Here is a 19,477-nt window from a genome sequence, read left to right on the forward strand (position 1 = left end):
CTCGTCTACAGTCGATCGATGCCTGACTGTGAGGGCCGGTCATGCCTGCGGAGATTGTCGTGTTTCTCAGCCTGGAGAGTGGTAAATGTGCCGCACTTTCCACGTGTGCAACCCCACCTCAGCGACAGCGAATCGCTGCTCCTCCATGCGAGACATCGCTCTCCTTGGCTGTGGCCCGCATTACTGCCACAGTTCCGCCATGCTGGACCCTTCAAGCCTCAAGCCTCCGGTGTGCCCAATCTGCCCATCGTTGTCGCTTTCGGCATTGCTCCGACTTAACTCCCACGAGTCGTAGCCTCTTTACGCCTGAGCTGCTGCAGATCCCTCTACGTTGATTGCACGGCAAGCAGAGTATAGCCGACATCTCCAGGCCAAGCAGCGATACGCTCACCATATGGTCCGCCACAATCTCCTCCGGAATAGTCCCGCTCACGATGCCCAGCTGCCCGGCGTGATACAGCACGTGCTGCAGGTCAAAGAAAAAAAAAGCATCCACCCGTGCGTTTCAGAGTGGCGGTGGGCTCGGAACTAATTTGGAGCCACGCGATGATGACACAGGGACGAAAATGCATTCTTCGCTCGCATCGTAGCGTTCTCCCGGAGCTCTAGGGCGGTTGGCAAAGGGTCCTTCCCGTTCAACCACATTCCGTGGCAAGAGCAGATGCCGCTAGCGGATGAGCAGAGGTTCGTTCTCGCCAAGCTCAGCGAAAACAACGATGCAAGTGTATTGATCATCCCAGCGAAGGCTTCGGATCATCAGAATCGACCGTCGCCTCTTTAGCCCCCGGCGCCTCTATGATTTCGAAGCGATGCCAGTGCAGCATCCTCCGCCGCCAAAGATCCCGAGTTGCCGCATGCAAATGCCGTTACCCTGGCAAACATCAGACCATACTGCTGATCTGGGGTCTTTTTTTTTTCGAAGGGTTTTAGAATTTTCGAAGCGTGCCCGCTCTAGCCGCGAGTGAATTATCGTTAGGTTATCTTTGCAAGAATCCCATGGTCGCTCTACATGGCTAAGATCTTCGGCGCTTACGGCAGCCTCAGAGCGCGACGACTCATGCAGGCTTTCGTCAAGATAATGCCGTGGTGCCAGGGGTACCAACACGTGGCAACCGATTCCTTTTGCCTACAGTAGCGGCCGCTGGCGTGAACGATGCAATATTGTGTAACACCGAGGCACCTGCCCACGCACTTCCGCTTGTAGATGCCCAGACGTCCACGCGCTGCGACAACCCTCTAGACGTCGTCTTTAAGCTTTACTTCCGGCTCGCGTGGATGACAGTGCAGCACGCAACCATTACCCGAGTATTAAATGAGGTTCGATAGAGCGCTGTCAGCGTGGCTTTCGAAACGCAGTCCCTGACACGCATCTCATTTGCAGCCTGTTTCAACAGGGGCTGCACATTACCATGTGCCACGCCGATATTGGGCGTATCCCCTCACTTTTTGATTTCTGAATACCTTATCTCCACCCATATTGCCTTCGATTATTGGACTTGATATTTTCCTCGACGCATATGGTTTCCTAGGTGGGGCTAGCAGCGCACTCTGCTCGGTGTAGAAATGTCGGTGAGGCGGCGAGCGTCGGTAGACGATAAGCTGGAAGGGGCTCGCGATGGGCTTCTTCGATCGTGACGGGTCACGAGCTGCTCTGGATCTTCAGTCGTTTGTGGAGACAGGACTAGACCTCGGGTCCTTCGACAAGGTGCGAACCGAAGGCGTGATAGTGCTGACTAGTGTCTTCTTGGATGGCAGTTATTGTCAACTATAGTAGGTTGAGGCATCCCGCGGCGAGTGTCGACAGCGAATCTCGACCCTGGTGGCTTGTGGCATCGGAAGATTTTACATGAAGTTTTGAAGCCGCGCAGACAATGGCGCTCCTCAACGACAGTCGCTGTCAGATGAGATCGTAAGAGGGCGTCTGTTGTTTCTGACTCGGGTCGGCGACTGCGTGGAGCGTGTTTGGTTGCCTGCCGCCGAAGGACCCATCCCGCCCACGGCCTTGAATCTCCACGATGCTGTCTTGGGTAGCCTTCGTCTCGAGGAGGGATGTGCATAGTAAGAGAAGGGTCTCGCAAAGTAACGTTTATTGGCGTTTCTGCGGCTCGGGTGATGCGCGCGGCGATCAGGCCCAGTTCCGGCATCCAGGTTGAGCTTCTGGGCTTCGCGGTCTAATATCTCTGCTATTGCGAAACAAGTAAGCGGTACTGGCAGTCCCTTACCTACTGCTTGGCCTTCCTCTCCTGATATACAGTGAGCAGGCGATACGGGAGAGGGGCTTCTGCGGTGTCTCCTTCTGCCGAATGTACCACCGGTGCCGGCTAATGCGGTTACCGGAAAGAGAGCGGCGGTCGCAATGTACCATAGGGCGAAGGAAATTGATCGCCATATGATATGATTCAGTGGGAGGGTGGCTGTGTCTGCGGTGGGGCGAAGGCGGCAGGTGAGGAAGGAGCTCGAGGGTTGTATCAAGGCCTTGACCACAGCATTACTGGCGCCGCAACATCACCTCCGCCGCTGAGAGACATCGTAGTTGATACGTTCCGCCTTCTCAGTCTGAACGCAGCTGAAGTCGAGCACAGTGGTATGATACATTAGCCTCTTTACGGTCCAAGGGTCTGTGGCAACTAATGTAGACTACGGAGGTACATCGAGGTGCTCGCATTGCGTATATTGGCACGGAGAACCCAACCATATGTCGATTAAACTGGTATGAACACTATGAAGTGGTCGCAAAGGACTAAGACTAGCGGCGAGCGATCAGGAGATCATACAAGACGATCGTCTGAATTACAGAGTGTTCCAACAACTACAACTTCGCTAAGATGACGATCTTACATGTACTTTTAGATCAACGTCCTCTTCAAAACAACCTTGCCGAACAATCAGATGCGCGGATAATGGTGACCATAGCCGTCAAGTAGTATATTAGGGTCTATTGAGGTCAGCACTTAGCTGTATTCAGTTTATACCGTGTACCACTTACAATGCTGACATGAGCTTGGTGTGGGAGCCGGGTATGCCATAGTGCTGGGTGAGTAAGGGTGACCAGGATGTCCATAACCACCAGCGGGTTGACTCTTCTGGATAGGCTGACGAAACCCCAACGAAGTATGCGGCGGTGAAGGACATACACTGCGGTCCGCGGCTGTTTGGTAACCATGTCGGAGTGGCAATGGCGGGTATCCCACGTTGCCAAATTGGGTTTGTGGAACTCCGTTGCGGAAAGGGGTTATCGGCCCTACAGATGACGACCGTGAAGACGTCTGCGAATTGAAGCGCGACCCTACGAATGAGCTCGTGCTAGAGGCAACTTGCTTTGTGATGTAATTACAAAGTATAGCCATCGACTGGGATCGCATGACAACCGGCGGCCAGCACCAAGTCTTGCAATTGTGGAAAGTGCTCGTCTTGGGAGCCGGGTATACCTCAACATACGACGACTCACGCATCCCAGGGGAATCAAACTCGACCAACATGACTGGTGTGCGATCATGCCCCATTTTTGGGTACTTGCAGATTTCCAAACACAGATGACGAGGTGATCCAGTGGTGCGCCGTGCTGTTGGGTTGAAGTAAGGATTTTCGCTGAAGGCTTTGATGCGCAGATAGTGGAGGCGGGGGTACTGGTTTTCCACTATCAGGACAGGAGCCCCAAGAGTTGATGATCGCGGATCATTCAACAACATGACGACTGTTCCAGGCCGCAATAGGCTCATGTCTCGTGGAAGCGGCTTGTAGATGAAACGATTCTGTTGTACCTCCAGTTCCTGTACTCGCCTCCACAGCTTCCACAAATCATCCGTGTTGATACGAACATCAATCGCCCAATCATTTAGGTTTCCACACTCGATGTAGAAACGCTGTTCGAGGTTCGTCCATGTCTCGGTTTGCATGGGAAGTGAGCCATGCGCCAGCCTTAATGTGTAAATACCTTCGTCTGCTGTACTCTCGCCCATGCGCAGGCACATTCCCATCTCTCCAATGGCAGCTGGTGGTGACTTGGTAAGAGCATAGAAGTACGCGAAGTTATGATCCACACCAATGACAAGTACTGGATGTTTGAAGAAGCCTTCTTGCTGTTTCTGCATGTGAATGACCGACGCAGGAAAGTGACCACCATCAGGTATGTAGTAAACCTTACCAACAACAGGTCTGCTGGTAAAGCAATTGTGAGTCCATCGAACGGGTAGGGTCTTGTCCTGGAGAGGGTTAAACGAAGGCCCGGAAGATCGTATAGTGGAGAAAGGCTTCTGACTTGTCCCATCAGGAGACATGACCTGCCGTCGCTGTGGCGGTGAGTGGTACTTTGGAGCTGTAAATTCCATCGTGTTCTTGGTCAACACACTCGAGTTTGCGTGCATCGCTTCCGTTGCCGTAGGCAACTCCGTTTCTAGACTTGGTATCAGGGGCGCCTAGGCACTGAGAGGCAGCTTTGGTACGCGCTCCGTGGGCTCATCGTAGATGGTGGTCTCGTGGCTGCGTTGTTCCAATTCTAGTTCTTGGGTCGGCTCCTCCAGTCTGTACATTATGATGTCGTGCTCTGACTCGTTTAAGATGTTCGACGGACTATTGGAAGTTCTCCCCGTGTCTACGTTGAGGAGTGCGCCGGCTCCATGCTCAGTCACATTGCAAGCTCGGTCAACAAGGCTGTTCACGATATCAGAGTAGCGATCAGCTCCTACATCGTTTTGAACCTGCTCCTCTTGACTTGCGATGGTAGTGTGTACTAATCCGCGGGAGTAAATACCGTTGAGTTTGTATCCGCCAGAGAAAGGGCGGATGGTGTGATTGTAAGCGTCTGGAACATTTCCAAGGGTCGATTCAAAATCAGGTAGTTCGTGTGGTTGCTCTTGTGATTGAGTGACTAAATGCGCAGGGTGGAGAGCTGAACACACGTCTTCGGTATCTCCCTCCATCGACTTGTCAAAGCCGGGCCAGAACAATTCCGGAATTAGTGCTGTACGCCGATCGTCAGTCGTGAGCGTTGAATCTATAACAAGGGAAAGACACAGGGTCCGAGACACTTGAGATACGCGTGTATTGAAGAGAAGGAACCCCTGCGTTGGTGTTAGACCAGTATGATAGGACTGCTGCAAAAGGTGGTTGCACGAAGTTTCAGCGAGACCGGACCTAGGAGCGAACGAGAGTTGGGTGGAGCGAAGTAGTGGACGCGGAACTTGCTAGGAGTTGAAGAGTGCAATTACTTTTGTACTGCGCTATTGAGATTTCGCTGGGCGCGTTAGCAATGAATGACTTGTGCGTAAGGAAATACAAAGAGGCCCAGAGAGGAGCGGCCAAGGCACGCAAGTGAACGTCATAGAACTACCAGCTCTATGATTCTGGTGGTTTGAGATTGAAACGACAAGTCGTCAGAAGCCACAGCCTTTCTCGGTTGCGCTACACAAGATACTACCTGGGTATGGGTCATAACCGAGCACAAGATGAGGAAGCGCTGTAGATACGGTTATGTGTACGACTGAGATGATCAGAAGACTAGAGATGTAGTAGCCCAAGAAAAGTGTTTTCATCAACAATGAGCGAAGTTCAGGTCGATGTTGTGTGTATACGCGCAGATAATAGCGTGACCGCGCAACCATGGTTGGCGCGGAATGACGTAAGTACATCCCCTCACAAATTTCGCGTACGACACATTACTTTATCCACGACACATTACTTTATCCACGACACATTTATTATTCAGTATTCGCGATCACGAAACGAGCATACAGAGGATTGACGAACGAGATATTGATTTTCATAATACTACAGCGGCGGAAGCAGACGTTATAAACTCCAACAATCTAACCGCGTCCGCACCATCGTTCGGTTACCCCAGCTACAATCGCCCGGTAGAAGACTACATAAGGCTTCAGCTTGCCGTTTTGTCGGCATATAGGGCAGCTTGGATGTAGTCGATGCGTCCCTCGGATCCGTACGACTTCGCGAGGCGTACCGGGAGGACGACAACCCTTTCGGAATTCGGACTTTGACGCTGGGGTGGGTGCTGGAGACCTTCAGGCATAAGCCATCGGTGGCGATCAGCATTGCCGAGAGAAAAGAGCCGGGGACCTTCAGACATGAGCCATCGGTGGCGTTCGGCATTGTCGGGAAGAGGAATTCAGGTGTTGGATCGTGCGCTCTTGATATATGAGACCGACTCGGCGTCAAGCCTCCGCAGTCCATCGTTTCCAAAGGCCTCGAGATACTCATATTCTATTTCGAACCGAGAATTGGGTGAGAGGTTGACGTAGCTCCGTCGCTTCAACGCATCGAAACCTGGAACCATTTTGGCTACCGGGTTGACCGTGGAGTTAACCCCATCTTGATGATTTTCAACCATCATATAGAACTTTTGCTGATGTTGTCGATCGCCCGTTTTCTTCTCCTCGACTGTCCGGCCGTTGAAGGTAGTGAGCTGCCGGAAACTGACGATCGTGGTGCCCCTTCGTCTCTCTTTTCCCAAGATGACTATAGGGTGGTTTTCAAAGCCGCTTTGATTTTGGTGCGACCTAATGATGGAGGAGTCTGGGATTTTCTTTGGGGTTAGGTAAACGATATCTCCTTCCATCAACTCGTCAGGTGGTGGTAGTCCGGCCTGATTGCGGATGGGTCGAGGTGGTGACCCCGTCCTCCAGTTGGACGAAGAGGAAGAGGTTTCTGAGGAAGATCGGCTTCGCGAAGCATCTGATGACGACTGCCATGATGGGGTAGTGGGGCGCGTAGTGGGAGGAGAAAGAGAAGTCGGAGGAGAGGTCCTGTTTGGCTGCCTCCAATCTTGCAAGAATCTGGATTCCTGCCTTTTGGCGCCGGCGGCGTATGTCGGCATCATCATGGTGGCGGTAGTATGATGGGAAATGACAAGTTCTGGTGAGGAGGTACTGCGGCCCTGAAGCGATAGTAAAACGATGGGTAATGACGGTCAAGATCAGGAAGCTTTTGATATGAGGGATGGCTCGATCCGATGATGATACGGGAGAGAAAGGGAGGGAAGAGGAAACAACCTTTTGGAGAGGGAGTCCCAGGTAGGCTCTGATCGTTGCTTTGGAGCCTGGAGAGTAAGAGATGGTACTGATTTCCAATACCAGAGGGCTTCCATGTTACCTTCATGATCGAAAATTTCTACTCCACTACGATACGATTGGAGTCCCAACGATATGGAGGAAGATTATGCTGAGCACGCGCACAAGCGAGGCCAGTTGAGGGTAAGCTGCAAGCGTTGATACTCCAAAACACCGGAGGGAACGGCCGGCACGGTACACTATCCAGATACAGGAAATTCTATTTTGACACCGGTCAAAGCTCATTGTTGGAATTATGGTTGACGACGAGCATCAGCGTTGAGCCTATCACAGCTGAGCTGATTACCGCACAGCAGTCGGGCATGGAGAGGTATAGCAGTCAAGAGGACATTTCCGCACCTATCAACAGTGGAACGAGGCTAGCGCCATGTAGAGGATACCTAGGTAAACAAATGGTTGCATGGCTGACAAGCGACAACCCAGGTTTCCCAGAAGCCGAGACCTGAGAGACGCACTCGATGTGCAGGAGCTGCTTCGTGAGCGGATTCTGTAATCCAGTGCCTGCCATGAGCACCAGAGCATGACTTCAAGAGAACGCTATCGAGGAAGAGAAGGAGCGATATGGATTCACGACCAAGGCACAAGGTCACAACACCCCGGGAAACGTGAACGGCGGACCTCGAGATAGGCAAAGTTGGTACAACCAAACTTGACAGCAACCGTTATGAACCACAGCACCATTTGAATGACGTCTACGCGTCGAGGTGGATATCATTCGTGCCCTACCAACTCGTTGCAATATTTCGAGAAAGCGGGTTCGCATACAATGATCGAATGGCAGGAACGCGGACCCAGACCCCGAAAGACCTACAGACCTATCAAATTCACTTACGAGCCAGGTGATGAAAATTTGGTCGTCTCTTGTATGATTCCAATACCATGGGAATTATCAGGATGCTAGAGTGGATAACCACGCGAACATACAACCCGACAATGTCACATCCGATGACGGTGGCTTTGTGAGGTAGGCACTAGCGATTTGTTGTTCGGATACCCAATGGCCGTTACCTCCACCAAAGGCTTCTTTCCTTGTGCGCAGCCAGATGCACTTTCCCCAAATCTTAAACCAACGCTCATAATGAGCTGGGTACCGGCGTTAAGCAGAACGGCGCAAACGCAATTTTCATCCTACAAACTTCCACAATTTCCTCTCCAGGATCAAAAAGTAAGAGATGCCACTGCGCGAGAGATGTGCATTTGGTGGGGGCTTCCATCTGGGGACAACATATCTTAGGGCACTACATAGGGCCTCCGGAAGAGACAGGAGCTGATCCAAGTGCAGTAATATACGTGTGTAGTTACGTTCGCAGTTGTGATTCAACCTCACTAGACCAGAACAACAGCCATCAACAAACCTCTAAGCACCGACGATGGAACATCTACCGAGCCTGGAGGTTCACTAAAGCAACATTCGTAGGTTCGCATGCTACCAACGCCGCGGGCCTTGTACCAGTCTTGCTTTCGGCGGGCTTAGAAGGGTGCGCATGTGATGTGCGCATGGTGTTGCCGTGACTGGGATCGTACACCCACTCGAAATTCAACGCGAATGTGCGGCTGAATGCTCTGAACCACACCATCACCTGTCAGAATGTCAGTCTACATCGCAACGCATACTAGCCATCCTACACGAACGATGACGTGTCGAGCGCGCTGGAGTTGAGAGAAGCGAACGGGATTGCTGAAATTCCAGGCTTTTCGGAGCGTAGGGCACCTGCAGTCGTAGAGCTGATTACCGTGTGGAAGGCGCTACAGGACCGGAAGGCTGTACATGAAGAATGCGAAGTGGTTGTTTGGCTAGAACACGGGATATCTTATGATGAAGTTTGTATTGGTGGTGTAGCAGAAAATTATGTACTCTGTGCAAACGCGTAGGAACATTACTCAACTATTGCTCGGTGTCTTTCATTACACATCTGTTATTCTCTTCTGCATGTATAATCTACTGTGGTTGGGGCTACTGATCTGTACACGTAGCCTTTTAAGTATGAATTCGTTATTTGCTGTGTATTTAGCATATTTCTAACATGTAATTCAAGAAATTGACTGCACACTTCTACAAATATGCTGATTGAAGTAGTCGCTGTTGAGTCAAGTCAATGTAGCACATGCGGAAGGGCTAATCAGCACCTTAAAGCGCACGCAGAAACACAACATTATTCATCATTCTGTAGTCTACTTGATCATAGCGCAGTCTTACAGCTCGCATATTACGAGCTTTTAAAAAAAAAGCATCCGCTCCTCATCGGCTTGTAAAATCCCGTGTTGTTCGAAAGAGCAAAAAGAGAGGATGTTGACAGAAGTGGGATCTATACTGCTGTTAGTGACTGTCGCAACGTCTCAATTGTTGGGGAACGTACTCGAACCCACGCAGATTGCTCTACTAGCACCTGAAGCTAGCGCCTTAGACCGCTCGGCCATTCTGCCGGAGGGATACTTGCTGTATCTGTTGTATGACTAAGCCGAAAAACAGACACAGTATGTTCACAGTAAAACTTATCCGTGTAGAGTGGGTATGGATGCCTGGAGTCTCTATTACCCTGCTTGAAATGAGGTTCCATGGCGCAAGGTATGACTCCAAGGAAGGTGGGGTTGAGGAGGGGCACGTAGCCCGCGGTTCCCACACATTTACTTTCTGTCTAGTGTCCACAGAATGGACCACTTTCGTGAAATGGCTGAAAGCATAAACTCGGCAGCAATGCGCGCCTATGCTCTGTCAGTATCTAAGTCCCAGCATGTGACTGTGCGGTTAGGTAATATCTATTGTTGGAGAAAGTGGTGGAAATTGTTTGTGATGGCCGAACAACCGCGCCCCCCGGATATCGGGCATTGTTCGCTGTGGTCTAGAATCGCGACTGAGTTCAAGTGAACTTGCGGATAGGGAGTCGCCTGTGTTGGGCATTGTTGTAGCTTGCTGGGTTAGCTTAATGTAAGTCGAACTTACTTTCATCTTTTCTTATCGAAACCTTGGTGAAATTTGAAGCCTCGCGTGTCGCATATGCACCAAGCAGAAGTAACGCACAAGGAAGATGACTTTGAGTAGCACAATGTGCAAGATTCTTCCCGTTTATGCAATTACGCCTCTATTTTGTTTTCAACAACAGCCCAATACTCCTCATCTATTCCATATTTGCAGACCATCTCCCTCGCACCATGTTTCATCCTGCTATCTACAAAGCAGCGACCATCAAACCGGCAACGACAGCGGCAAGACCGAACTCGACCTTGCCAGCGGCACCGGTGGCCTCGGGAAGACCGCCAGAGCCAGTCGCGCTGCCAGAGGGCTTGGGTCCGCCAGTGGCAGCGGGGACAGTGCCGTTGCTGCTTCCTTGTCCGCTCGAGCCGGTAGGGTACATAGAGACGAGGGTAGAGCCAGAGGTGCCGGTGGGCTTATGGGATGAACCGGTAGCGGTCTTTGAGCCAGAGGCGGAGATGGCAGTTGCTATTACATGTCCCGTCAGTATTCGGTCATGCAAAGTAATGTTTGTTGTGCTCGATCTTCTCATTCGGCGTCACAGCGCATCTACTTCAAAAAGGTGTACTTACAAACATCAACATCCACGTCGTTGCAAATGTCCGAAATCGCCTCCATGGCAGCCTCGGCGTCGTTGCCGCAGAGCTCCGCCACCTTTCCGCTCAGGTCCTTGGACTTGCAGACAGCCTTGATGTCGGACGGGTCCTCGTACTGGTTGACAGCGCCAAGAAGGCAGCCAGGGGGGCTGGCCATGGCGAACTGAGCGAGCGCGAAGAAGGTCGCGGCGAAAACGGTACGTCCGAGCATAGTTGCGGTTGAAGTGGGAGTGTTGGTTGGTCGAAAAGGTGAGATTGAGACGTGGTAGAAACGGCGACTTTGTATTAACGATAGTGGAGTCTAAAGAGTGACTGTAAGAGACCGATCCCAAAAGAGTGAATGTACAACGAAGACTGTTGATGAAGAGAGAAAGAAGAGCAGAGCAGCTCTATGAGTCTCGACCTGATCCCCAAGGCAAGGGGCTCGGCACATGCGGACGCTTGCCAAGCTTAGCGACGCTTGCCCTGGAGGGGGTGCGCTAAGTCCCTAGTCAGGAACAGCAAGAATAGAAACACGTGCGTGATTGGACGGGTTCCTGCATCTTGTGGCAGTGCTAGAAACGTGGTACGCGTTGTTTCAAATCGCGTGGGCGATAACACGGTTTCGAAGGCTAGAGACTCTCTAAGGGATGACTTTTGTTCAGCATTCCATGCTGTAGTAAATTGTAGTCCATTACTTAGATTCTTTCTTCCACTGCTCATGTTATGCTTAATGCAATAATATACGAAAGAAGCTCGCCGCTACCAAGCCATTTGCTGCCAAAACATCTTGCATGTGGTAGGCAAAAACCAATAGAATATGCCAATCTGGGGCGAGAGGGCAGAAAACGCATTACAAAGGTATACTCGCATAAAGACCAAATGCTTCTTTTGCGCCGCCCAGTATACAGCCGAGGGAGAATACGCACTGAGTCGGAATCCAAATCGATCCGCGCAAAAAGCATTTCCAAACCACCCCATGTAATGCAAGATGGTTTCGGAGATGACATTCTATCCTTCCATCAGATATCCAATCTGAGAAACAAGCACCGGCCAGCGGACTATCGAGGTCCACTCGCAATGCCATGGTGCGCCGAAAACTCCGTCGCTAGGTATGTTACATGTAGTACAGTGATGAGACGGAAAGGTGAGAGGGTGTGACGAAGAGGGAGAGGCATGGAGGTCGGGTTCGTCGTTATAGAGAGCGTAAGGTTTTGGTGTAGAGATCATGAGGTATGGATTTGTGGCGGGCTGTTGCCGTTAGGCCCGAGCATAGATGGAATGGGCTTGCGGCGGGCTTTCCCTTGAGGGACGCGTGGTACGCCTTGAATGACACGCGGTTCTTTCATGAGTGTGGGATCGAGCTTCGCGGGGACTGCGAATATGTTAGCAGTGTCTGGCTGAGGGAGTGTGGATGACATACTTCGGCTGATCACAGCACGATAGTCGCCCGGGAAGCGAGAGTTCGGTGGAGTCGCAGACGCAGTGCGCCAAAGATGGTCCGTTGTGTCAGACAAGAAGTCGACCTTCGACTTGTAAAAGAATGATGATTTTCCGCGGTTTCGCTTCGCCAGGATGACTTCATCAAAGAGTTTGATGGTAGGATCATCTGCAGACTTGCTCTCGCGCTCATGGATGAATTCGTTGAAAGCTACGGTATGTTAGTATGTGGTTCAAAGGCTGTAGTAGCAATGCTGACCTTGTGTCTGCTGCAGCGTTTCGATATACTGCACGTTTTCGGCTGGCAGGCTCTTGACAAACTCATCCATTTTGAATTGGTAGGTCATGCCAGACTTCTTGCGCTCGCCACTAGCCGGTACAAGATAGCGTCTGTACGTATAGAACAAGCTAGCGAAGCATCGTACAAACGACGCGCGCACTTGGTCAGGTCGAAATGCCGTGGGGCAGACAATGCAGATCGTGTCAACGCACCTACCATGGGCGTATGTGCTACATCCTACACATTGTTAGAAAAGTAAGTTGCACTAAGCGGATCTGAAACTCACCGGTGCAACGATACAACCCGTCGTCCGACTTTTCTTCGCATATTGAACACATGGCTTTGTCCTCGTGCGGTCTCCACTGCAAGCAATGACCTTCTTGCCATTGTGTTGTTGCAGTGTTGCGCACTTGGTGCGTAGCCATACCGGGCATGATAGTGGATGCAGCCAAAGTAGACTGAGCATACACTGATGGCGCATACGAGGACCCCGCCTTGTATTCATGGCTCAGGGATGATGTCGATGCGCTCGGTGCATGGCCAAGGAACGGCTGAGAGGGGCGCCGGATTTGAGGGACACGTTCGAAACCAAACTAGTCACATTAGTCAATGAGCTATCACAGTGTACAGAGTAGAGCAAACTTACCGATGAACTCCGCCGGCTTGAGGTTTCAAAATGAGCGGATCGTTTCTCACGAAGATTGGCCTGGAGAGCGTAGCCAGAATCGCTACGCGAGATAGGAGTACTAGGCATCGGTGGGAAGACTGTCGATACGGGAGAAAGCTTGGGCGAAGGTGGAGATTGATATGTCTTTATGGTAGTCGCTGTGGAAGGACGGTCGTTCCCGCGGCTCGACGCACTTGATTGTAAGAAGGCGTTGTAGATTAGAGGTCTGGAGCTTGGCGCTCCGACCATTGTCCCAAAAGACGTCGAGTTCAGCCCGACGTAATTCTGGACAGTCGAAGGATGCGCTCTGTACGAGAAAACTCCTGGATTCTCGGAGGCGAAGGTGTCGTATGGGAAGGCTTCTACCGCATAAGCAGGGGGACCTGTAGGCACACCGTAGCGCATATGATGCGGTGCAGACTGTTGAAGGAGAGACATGAGTTTGCGTCGCTGTTGGCGTGGTAGTGGTGGTGGTGGTGGACCGTTAGAGACTATTGAATCAGCATCCAGGTCGACGAGTACATAGTCGTCGTCGGGGTAATCGGCGGGCTCGTAACGACGCTCGATTCCCACAATGTACGGGCATGGCGCTTCTATCGTCTGCACCAGACGAGCGGGCAAGACTGGAATGAAGACACCAGCCCACTGGAAGGGATACAGCAGGTTTGTTATCGCCATACTGGCCAAATGCAGCATGGCCGTATGTGAGGAGAGGAGGATGATCCTGGCTTCCGAGAGCACGTACTCAAATAGCGTAATGATGTTGGGAATGGACATGCATCGGAAGAGGGCATAGATGTCGATGTTCCGGGATCCAGGCAGCTCATTGACTGCCTCTTTGCGGGCGTACATGCGAAGCTCACGGACTGCCAGTTCAACCTGCGTAATGGAGGTAATCGGACTAAGAGCCTCTGCACACAGGTTGACCACGTACCGCTCGAGCGGCTGCCACATGCCTACTCGCGGTGAGCTGGCGGGAACTCGCAAAATTGCGCCAGTAGTCATGGGAACAACAACGGCCTTTAGCCACTCTTTCCAGAAAGGCGTCAAACTTGCATCTCGGCCCATGACACCATAAGCACGAGGGATCCAGAGTCCAGTTTCTCCGTCAGTCAATCCCTCGATTTTGGAAGCGGCGCCGTGCCTTACGGGACGAAGTAAGTCGGTCATGAGTTGAATCTTCTCTTCAACGGCTCCGATCTGGTCGTCCAAGTCGTCCCGCTCTTCCGAGTCGGGGGCCACAGACGGAAGCTTAGTCAGCAGTTGCGACAGTTTTGCGCGCTCTAATGCCAGACGCTCTCCCAGACTGCTTGCCAGCTCACGCTCCTCTGGATTCATGTGCAAGTTTCGCCATTCCTCACACTGACGCTCGAGGCCCTCTGCAGCTGTAGCGTTCAATGGTAACCAGACGATGATGGTGATGCCGTAAAGTTTGGAGCCATCTCCATTGGTCATGGCGAAACCATGCCATTGGCTCTTTGGGCGCTCGTCAGATGAGACGACGCTAACATCGTTAGGAAATGCAAACATGGGGACATAGTCGGGAAAGGGATTGCGCCTCTTGAGTTCCTCAACCATGTTCCGTGGCGGGTAACGATCCAGGAGAACAGGCTCGTAGCGGCGTAGCAGAGGATGCATGTCCGGCTCGGGATTGAAGGGCTGCGGTGCCGGTATGACAGAATTGTACCCGGACATGCGCTTCGACGTTCGGATTGAGGCTGCATGCACGTCAGTACAGGTCGATCAAAAAAGCAAATAATCCATGTCCAAGCCAGAGGCCAGGGCTCAGCCCTGTACAGATCCTGGTCGGACATGGTGTGGAAGACAACTTACATTGTCTTGCTGTTGACGACTGGCGCTTCAGACTGCTCTGCATGGTGGAGATGCGCCGTCGAATGCTGCCAACGCCGGACCTGAGATTGCCGACGCCATCGTCATTGTTAGCTTGTGACACGCGCTGTGGCCTGGGACGCGGCCTCGTGGGGGTGGAGCGGGCCTGTTGCGCAACACCAGCAGTAAACTGTATTTCCTCGAGAAAGGTATCACGCTCCGAAGCGAACTTGCGCAGTGCAATGTCAAAGTCCTGGTCGCTGAGGCCGGAGCCGCCAAGCTGTACGCCCTTGATGGTGGCGCTGCTCCGATTGCTCGCAGTCTGCTTGGGATCTGGGCCAATGATGGTGCAATTGGACTGGCGATTCTCGCTGAACCGATTCGCAGACCTCCGGCGCGTGGAGTCGCCATTGGAGAGGCCATCCTGGGACGTTGGGCGGATCGAATCGGTCTCGAGGGCGCGGTCCTCTTCAATGGTCTCATCGACCGGGGGCTGGGCGAGCGGAGAGGTGACTATGCCATTGCTCTGGGTGCGCTCGTCGTAGACCTGCGACGACTCGATGCCGGAGATGAAGAAATAGTCGGCGAGCGGGGTGGACGACTGCTCGGCGGTGGACGAGGGAGCGGGCGCCATGTTAGATGGTGGGCATAGGATATCCAAAAAGATGGGCGATTAAAGAGCGTCGTGGGGTTGCGCGGTCACGGCGTGTGGGACGTCGAGTCGCCTTGTACTCTAGGTCATTGGAGATTGTCGGTCCGCAGCAACGGGTGGTGGTGAGGCTGATGCACGGGAAAGGCAGAGCGAGTGCGACGGTGACAGAGGGCGCGGTTGCACAGGCGACGGGCGGGGCGGGTGGGCAGACGCAGCGAGTAGATAGAGAGGTTGCTCTGTGGTGTCGCGACGCAAGTGGGAGCTGCAGCTGCTGTCGGTGGTTTGCGGGCGAAAAGAGTGAATGGGGAGAGGGTTGGCGGAGAAGGGTTCAGTGCTCTGCGCTCGGTCACAGGCCAGTTCATAGGGACAGACTCCGGCCTATTCGAGCAGCTAACCCACAAACACTCTTATCGCTGGCGGAAGACAGTCTAGCGCTTAACCGCTCCCGCGTCGAGCATTCGACTGCCCCTCGGCCTGGACCGGACTGCTGCACTCTCGCGCAGCGCAGCCTGTCAGCGAGGCCGGCCGCGAGTCGACGCGAGCCTGTCCATGCAAGGCACCCGCACGCAGCACCTTCATCTGCCCGCAGAGTTTGGCGTAGACACACAGTTCCACGGTACGCCCTCCATCGCCCAGCGTGGCCGTGTCGCTCCACCGACACGCACAGGCGTCTCCGCCCGTCGCTGTGCCGTCGTCCCATGTCGCGCTGCTAGACCCTGTCCTCGGAAAGCACGACCAGGGGGCACCGCTTGGTTTGGGAAGGCACGGCCTGAGGCCAGCCTGCTTTGGGCCGGCGCGGATTGGCAGAGGGCTGAAGAAGGATTGGCTGCGCTGCATTGCGCGTTCAGGGGTCGTCCAAGGCCTACTCACCAACACGACGGTTATTGCGCCCACAGCCATGGTGGTGTGTGTGCAATTTGCATGTGTTTCACCTTCAGCGTACAGCACGCATACACGGTATTAACTTCGCGGTACGAATAGGGGCCTACTGTCGTGTACCGTACGCGACCCCATACTCTGCTCAGTGCTTGCACATCTTCAATCTCCCGAGACAAAGAAAATAGACCGCCCCACGCTGACCTGCAAACTGCCGCCCACACTCCAACCCGTCCAGCATTATCTATGCACGGAACCTGTCTTATGTCAAGCCAATGCCACAGCATACTGTACCTCTTACTGCACACCCAAACTCTTACAGCCGCCTTGCCTCGCCTCACCTCGCCGTGCACATACATGCATGCATACATGTACCTGCGGTACGCTCTAGCCAGCCCACCGTCGTATGCTCTGACCACAATCTAAACTGTTGTCGTTTCAACTCTGCTTGCCTAACAGTACAAAACGGTGCACATCGGTTCCACCAGGGCATGTCACCGTATCTGTCTTGTCTTCGGTGTTGGAGCTGCATACGCCCGCCCAGAGACGCATGTAGCATAGAGCCATGTCGATCCGCGGTCGGCAGCCGATTTCGACACACAAGGCCCTCAAACGGTTACTGTTTGTGCTCTCCCATGTAATCTGACAGCTGCAGCTACCTCAAAATACTTCGTCTGTGCTGCTCAATACATACGAGCACTACTTTCCATCACTCGGCGTCTGCGTATCTTGCATTCCTGGGGGCCCGACGATCAAACATCTCACGCTCTCATATTTGACCGAGATGAAATGACTCCCCCACGATCGTCCAACCCTCGAGCAGTTCGTCAGACCGTCATGACATGTTCCCGTGTCTGTCGCCTATTCATCCGCGCCATTATGCCGGAATCATGGGGCTCCTTGCTCCTTCTGCCGCGCTTCATCAACTTTGCCATTGTTTCCACTGATTTCTCCGGACTCCCTCAGAGCTGACTGCTCTGTTGTTCGGTCTGCTGGGTGCACTAGTGGTCAATGCCGTAAGAGTAGACATGCTTTTTGAGGAGAATTATTCGCGTGGCTTCAGCTGCATCCAATGCCTTAACCGTCCATGCCGACCTTGCTTTTGCGTTCGCTCCACGTGTCGATCGTCCAAGAGATCCTCCTCCGCATTCCGGCTGTCTGTGTTGGACTTACCCATGGACTGTGTGACAGCGTTCTGAGCATGTTCGGCATTACAAATTTCCATCGAAATTTCCGCAACCCCACGCATCTATACATGGACCTCGATATAGCCGGTGGTAGACAGAGGTACAGTCATACGCGAATAAATATAGTCAAGAGTTTGCTTTTCAATCTTCGGCGACGAAGTCCGAGCTACTCGATTCATGTTGACACAGCGCACGGTGCAGGTTCCGAATGACTTCAATCAACACAAACCTACCGTGGTAGATCGACAATGCGAGACCAAGCGCTTGGAACTGCAGGTACGGGCGTCAGAACTTTCGGTCGGAGATATACAAACCGTACCGACGTTAGAGCGCGGCGCAAAGTCTATTGGACAAGACACGCTCAGCGTCGAGCCGTAAGCCATCCGGTGCTGAGAGAGCCCCTGTCGCCCAATGCGCTCCGCCATTGGATAGCAAGCTGACCCAGCACTCTCTTGTTGTCTTCCGTTATGGAACCAGCCATCTCTTCGTCCTTGTCGCTAGGCCGGTGTTCGAGGAGAAAGGCGACCTGCACCACATCCCGTGGACTCAATATCGGCGCATTGATACCTGAGGCTTGCATATCCCAATTAAGCGACGTAGATCTGAGGGGTGGTTTCGGGTTTACATTGACTGCCTGTTCGGAGTCAGTCGTGGTTCAATGCCTACTAGGGGCAGGGCTGTGGTGGTAAGCTATCTGAAGCAGCGAAATAGCGCCGGATCTACAAGACTGCCGGATCGGACTCTGCGATCGAGCTAGCGATGGAGCCGAAATCCTCAACGTAAAGGAAACGTTCTGACTCGTTGTTTGGAGTAAATGATAGTACCAACACATGAATCGTGAGACATTGAACGCGTCGACGTACCTCTAAACAGACTGCGGCTTCGCCCATGTTCTCTAGTTGTGCCTCCAGTAGGTACCGGGAAGATCCACTCTTCTGGCCAATCTCTCCAGCCTTGGTGCGCACACTCAATAACTGCTGTGCCACGAACTGATAAAGCTTGCGAAATGTTCGGACTCTGCCGCTCGCTGCCCTCCCTTCTCCTAGTGCGGTCTCTGTATAAGTGACAGTCACAGCCAAGACATGGTTGCCCTCTTCCTTGAGCTCAAATCGTAGGATGCGTTGTAATGATTCTGCTGGTCCTGGGGACACGTTCTCTGCTTCTTCTTGCGGACCAGACAGATCTAGGGGTGAGCCTGTAGGATTTGAAGGTGTTTGCATATCGCCCTGTATCCTCACACCACTAATCGCCTTTGTGTTGTCGGATGGATCGAGCTCGTTGTTCGCGCATAGAGTGCAGGAGAAGGTCTCGCCAACGTAGGCACTACCAAACGCCTCAGGGAGATTTAACACGGGACTGAGGACAAATTGGTCTTTTGTGTCGTTGGGTGTGGGGTACGCGAGCGACGCCTTGGGCGATATGCCTAGGTCTTTGGAGGCTGGGAGAGGGTGCTGCACCGCGAGAGATGGACGAGACAATCTGGACACGACGTCAATATGAAGGGTCCCCAGCTGAGCGGCATATCATGGTATATGCAAACAAAGACAAGTCGGGTGGACTGTCATGAGATGATGCGACGATCGGCTTCGGGCAGGACGCTGTGCGGGAGCAGCATAAAGGACTTGCCAACGTACCGCAGAACCTTTAGGCTGACGGAGTGTGCCGTCTTGAGGGAGTCGCCCATGGCTTGCCCTCGTTGCTGGGCCATCGTGCTGGCAGTCGTGTTGCGAGAACCTGTGACGAAAGCGGCCAGCCATGATCGAAGCTTGAGTGGGGCGCAACCCTCAGGGTCCAAGCCTTCGGACCGCGGACTTAGCGCGGTGATAGATTTTTGTGATGCGATTACCAAAAGTGATGTCGTGGGTTTGAAAGGAATGGATTGCTGACCGGTGTTCTTATTGAATCCTTGTAACTCTT

The 19,477-nt window shown here is 52.8% G+C and overlaps 5 protein-coding genes across 5 annotated transcripts; all 5 read right to left on the reverse strand.

The window, feature by feature from the left end:
* Positions 1-2,885: 2,885 nt before the first annotated feature.
* On the reverse strand, positions 2,886-4,328 carry BKA58DRAFT_437856 (uncharacterized protein; the record flags this gene model as incomplete). Its single annotated transcript, XM_046173530.1, has 2 exons — positions 2,886-2,935; positions 2,987-4,328. 2 exons carry the CDS (start codon positions 4,326-4,328, stop codon positions 2,886-2,888), a joined length of 1,392 nt encoding a protein of 463 aa, XP_046027874.1.
* Positions 4,329-5,957: 1,629 nt separating this feature from the next.
* Positions 5,958-7,118, reverse strand: BKA58DRAFT_131174 (uncharacterized protein). Its single transcript, XM_046164388.1, has one exon. The coding sequence runs from the start codon at positions 6,833-6,835 to the stop codon at positions 6,122-6,124; it is 714 nt and encodes a 237-aa protein (XP_046027875.1). The 5' UTR covers positions 6,836-7,118; the 3' UTR covers positions 5,958-6,121.
* A 3,131-nt stretch (positions 7,119-10,249) lies between these two features.
* Positions 10,250-10,860, reverse strand: BKA58DRAFT_437859 (uncharacterized protein; the record flags this gene model as incomplete). The annotated part of the gene is made up of 2 exons (XM_046173531.1): positions 10,250-10,521; positions 10,626-10,860. The coding sequence occupies 2 exons, from the start codon at positions 10,858-10,860 to the stop codon at positions 10,250-10,252; spliced, it is 507 nt and encodes a 168-aa protein (XP_046027876.1).
* Positions 10,861-11,821: 961 nt separating this feature from the next.
* Positions 11,822-15,797, reverse strand: BKA58DRAFT_131166 (dDENN domain-containing protein). The gene is made up of 6 exons (XM_046164387.1): positions 14,849-15,797; positions 12,995-14,733; positions 12,635-12,941; positions 12,328-12,585; positions 12,052-12,279; positions 11,822-12,003 (listed from the first exon to the last, which is right to left on the reverse strand). Exons 1-6 carry the CDS (start codon positions 15,477-15,479, stop codon positions 11,855-11,857), a joined length of 3,312 nt encoding a protein of 1,103 aa, XP_046027877.1. The 5' UTR covers positions 15,480-15,797; the 3' UTR covers positions 11,822-11,854.
* A 2,124-nt stretch (positions 15,798-17,921) lies between these two features.
* Positions 17,922-19,396, reverse strand: BKA58DRAFT_419333 (uncharacterized protein; the record flags this gene model as incomplete). Its single annotated transcript, XM_046172705.1, has 3 exons — positions 19,195-19,396; positions 18,424-19,039; positions 17,922-18,194 (listed from the first exon to the last, which is right to left on the reverse strand). Exons 1-3 carry the CDS (start codon positions 19,266-19,268, stop codon positions 17,922-17,924), a joined length of 963 nt encoding a protein of 320 aa, XP_046027878.1. The 5' UTR covers positions 19,269-19,396.
* Between the last annotated feature and the right edge of the window lie 81 nt (positions 19,397-19,477).

The sequence above is a fragment of the Alternaria rosae genome, assembly GCF_020736505.1.
Source record: "Alternaria rosae strain MPI-PUGE-AT-0040 chromosome Unknown BKA58scaffold_3, whole genome shotgun sequence".
Lineage (NCBI taxonomy): Eukaryota > Fungi > Ascomycota > Dothideomycetes > Pleosporales > Pleosporaceae > Alternaria > Alternaria rosae.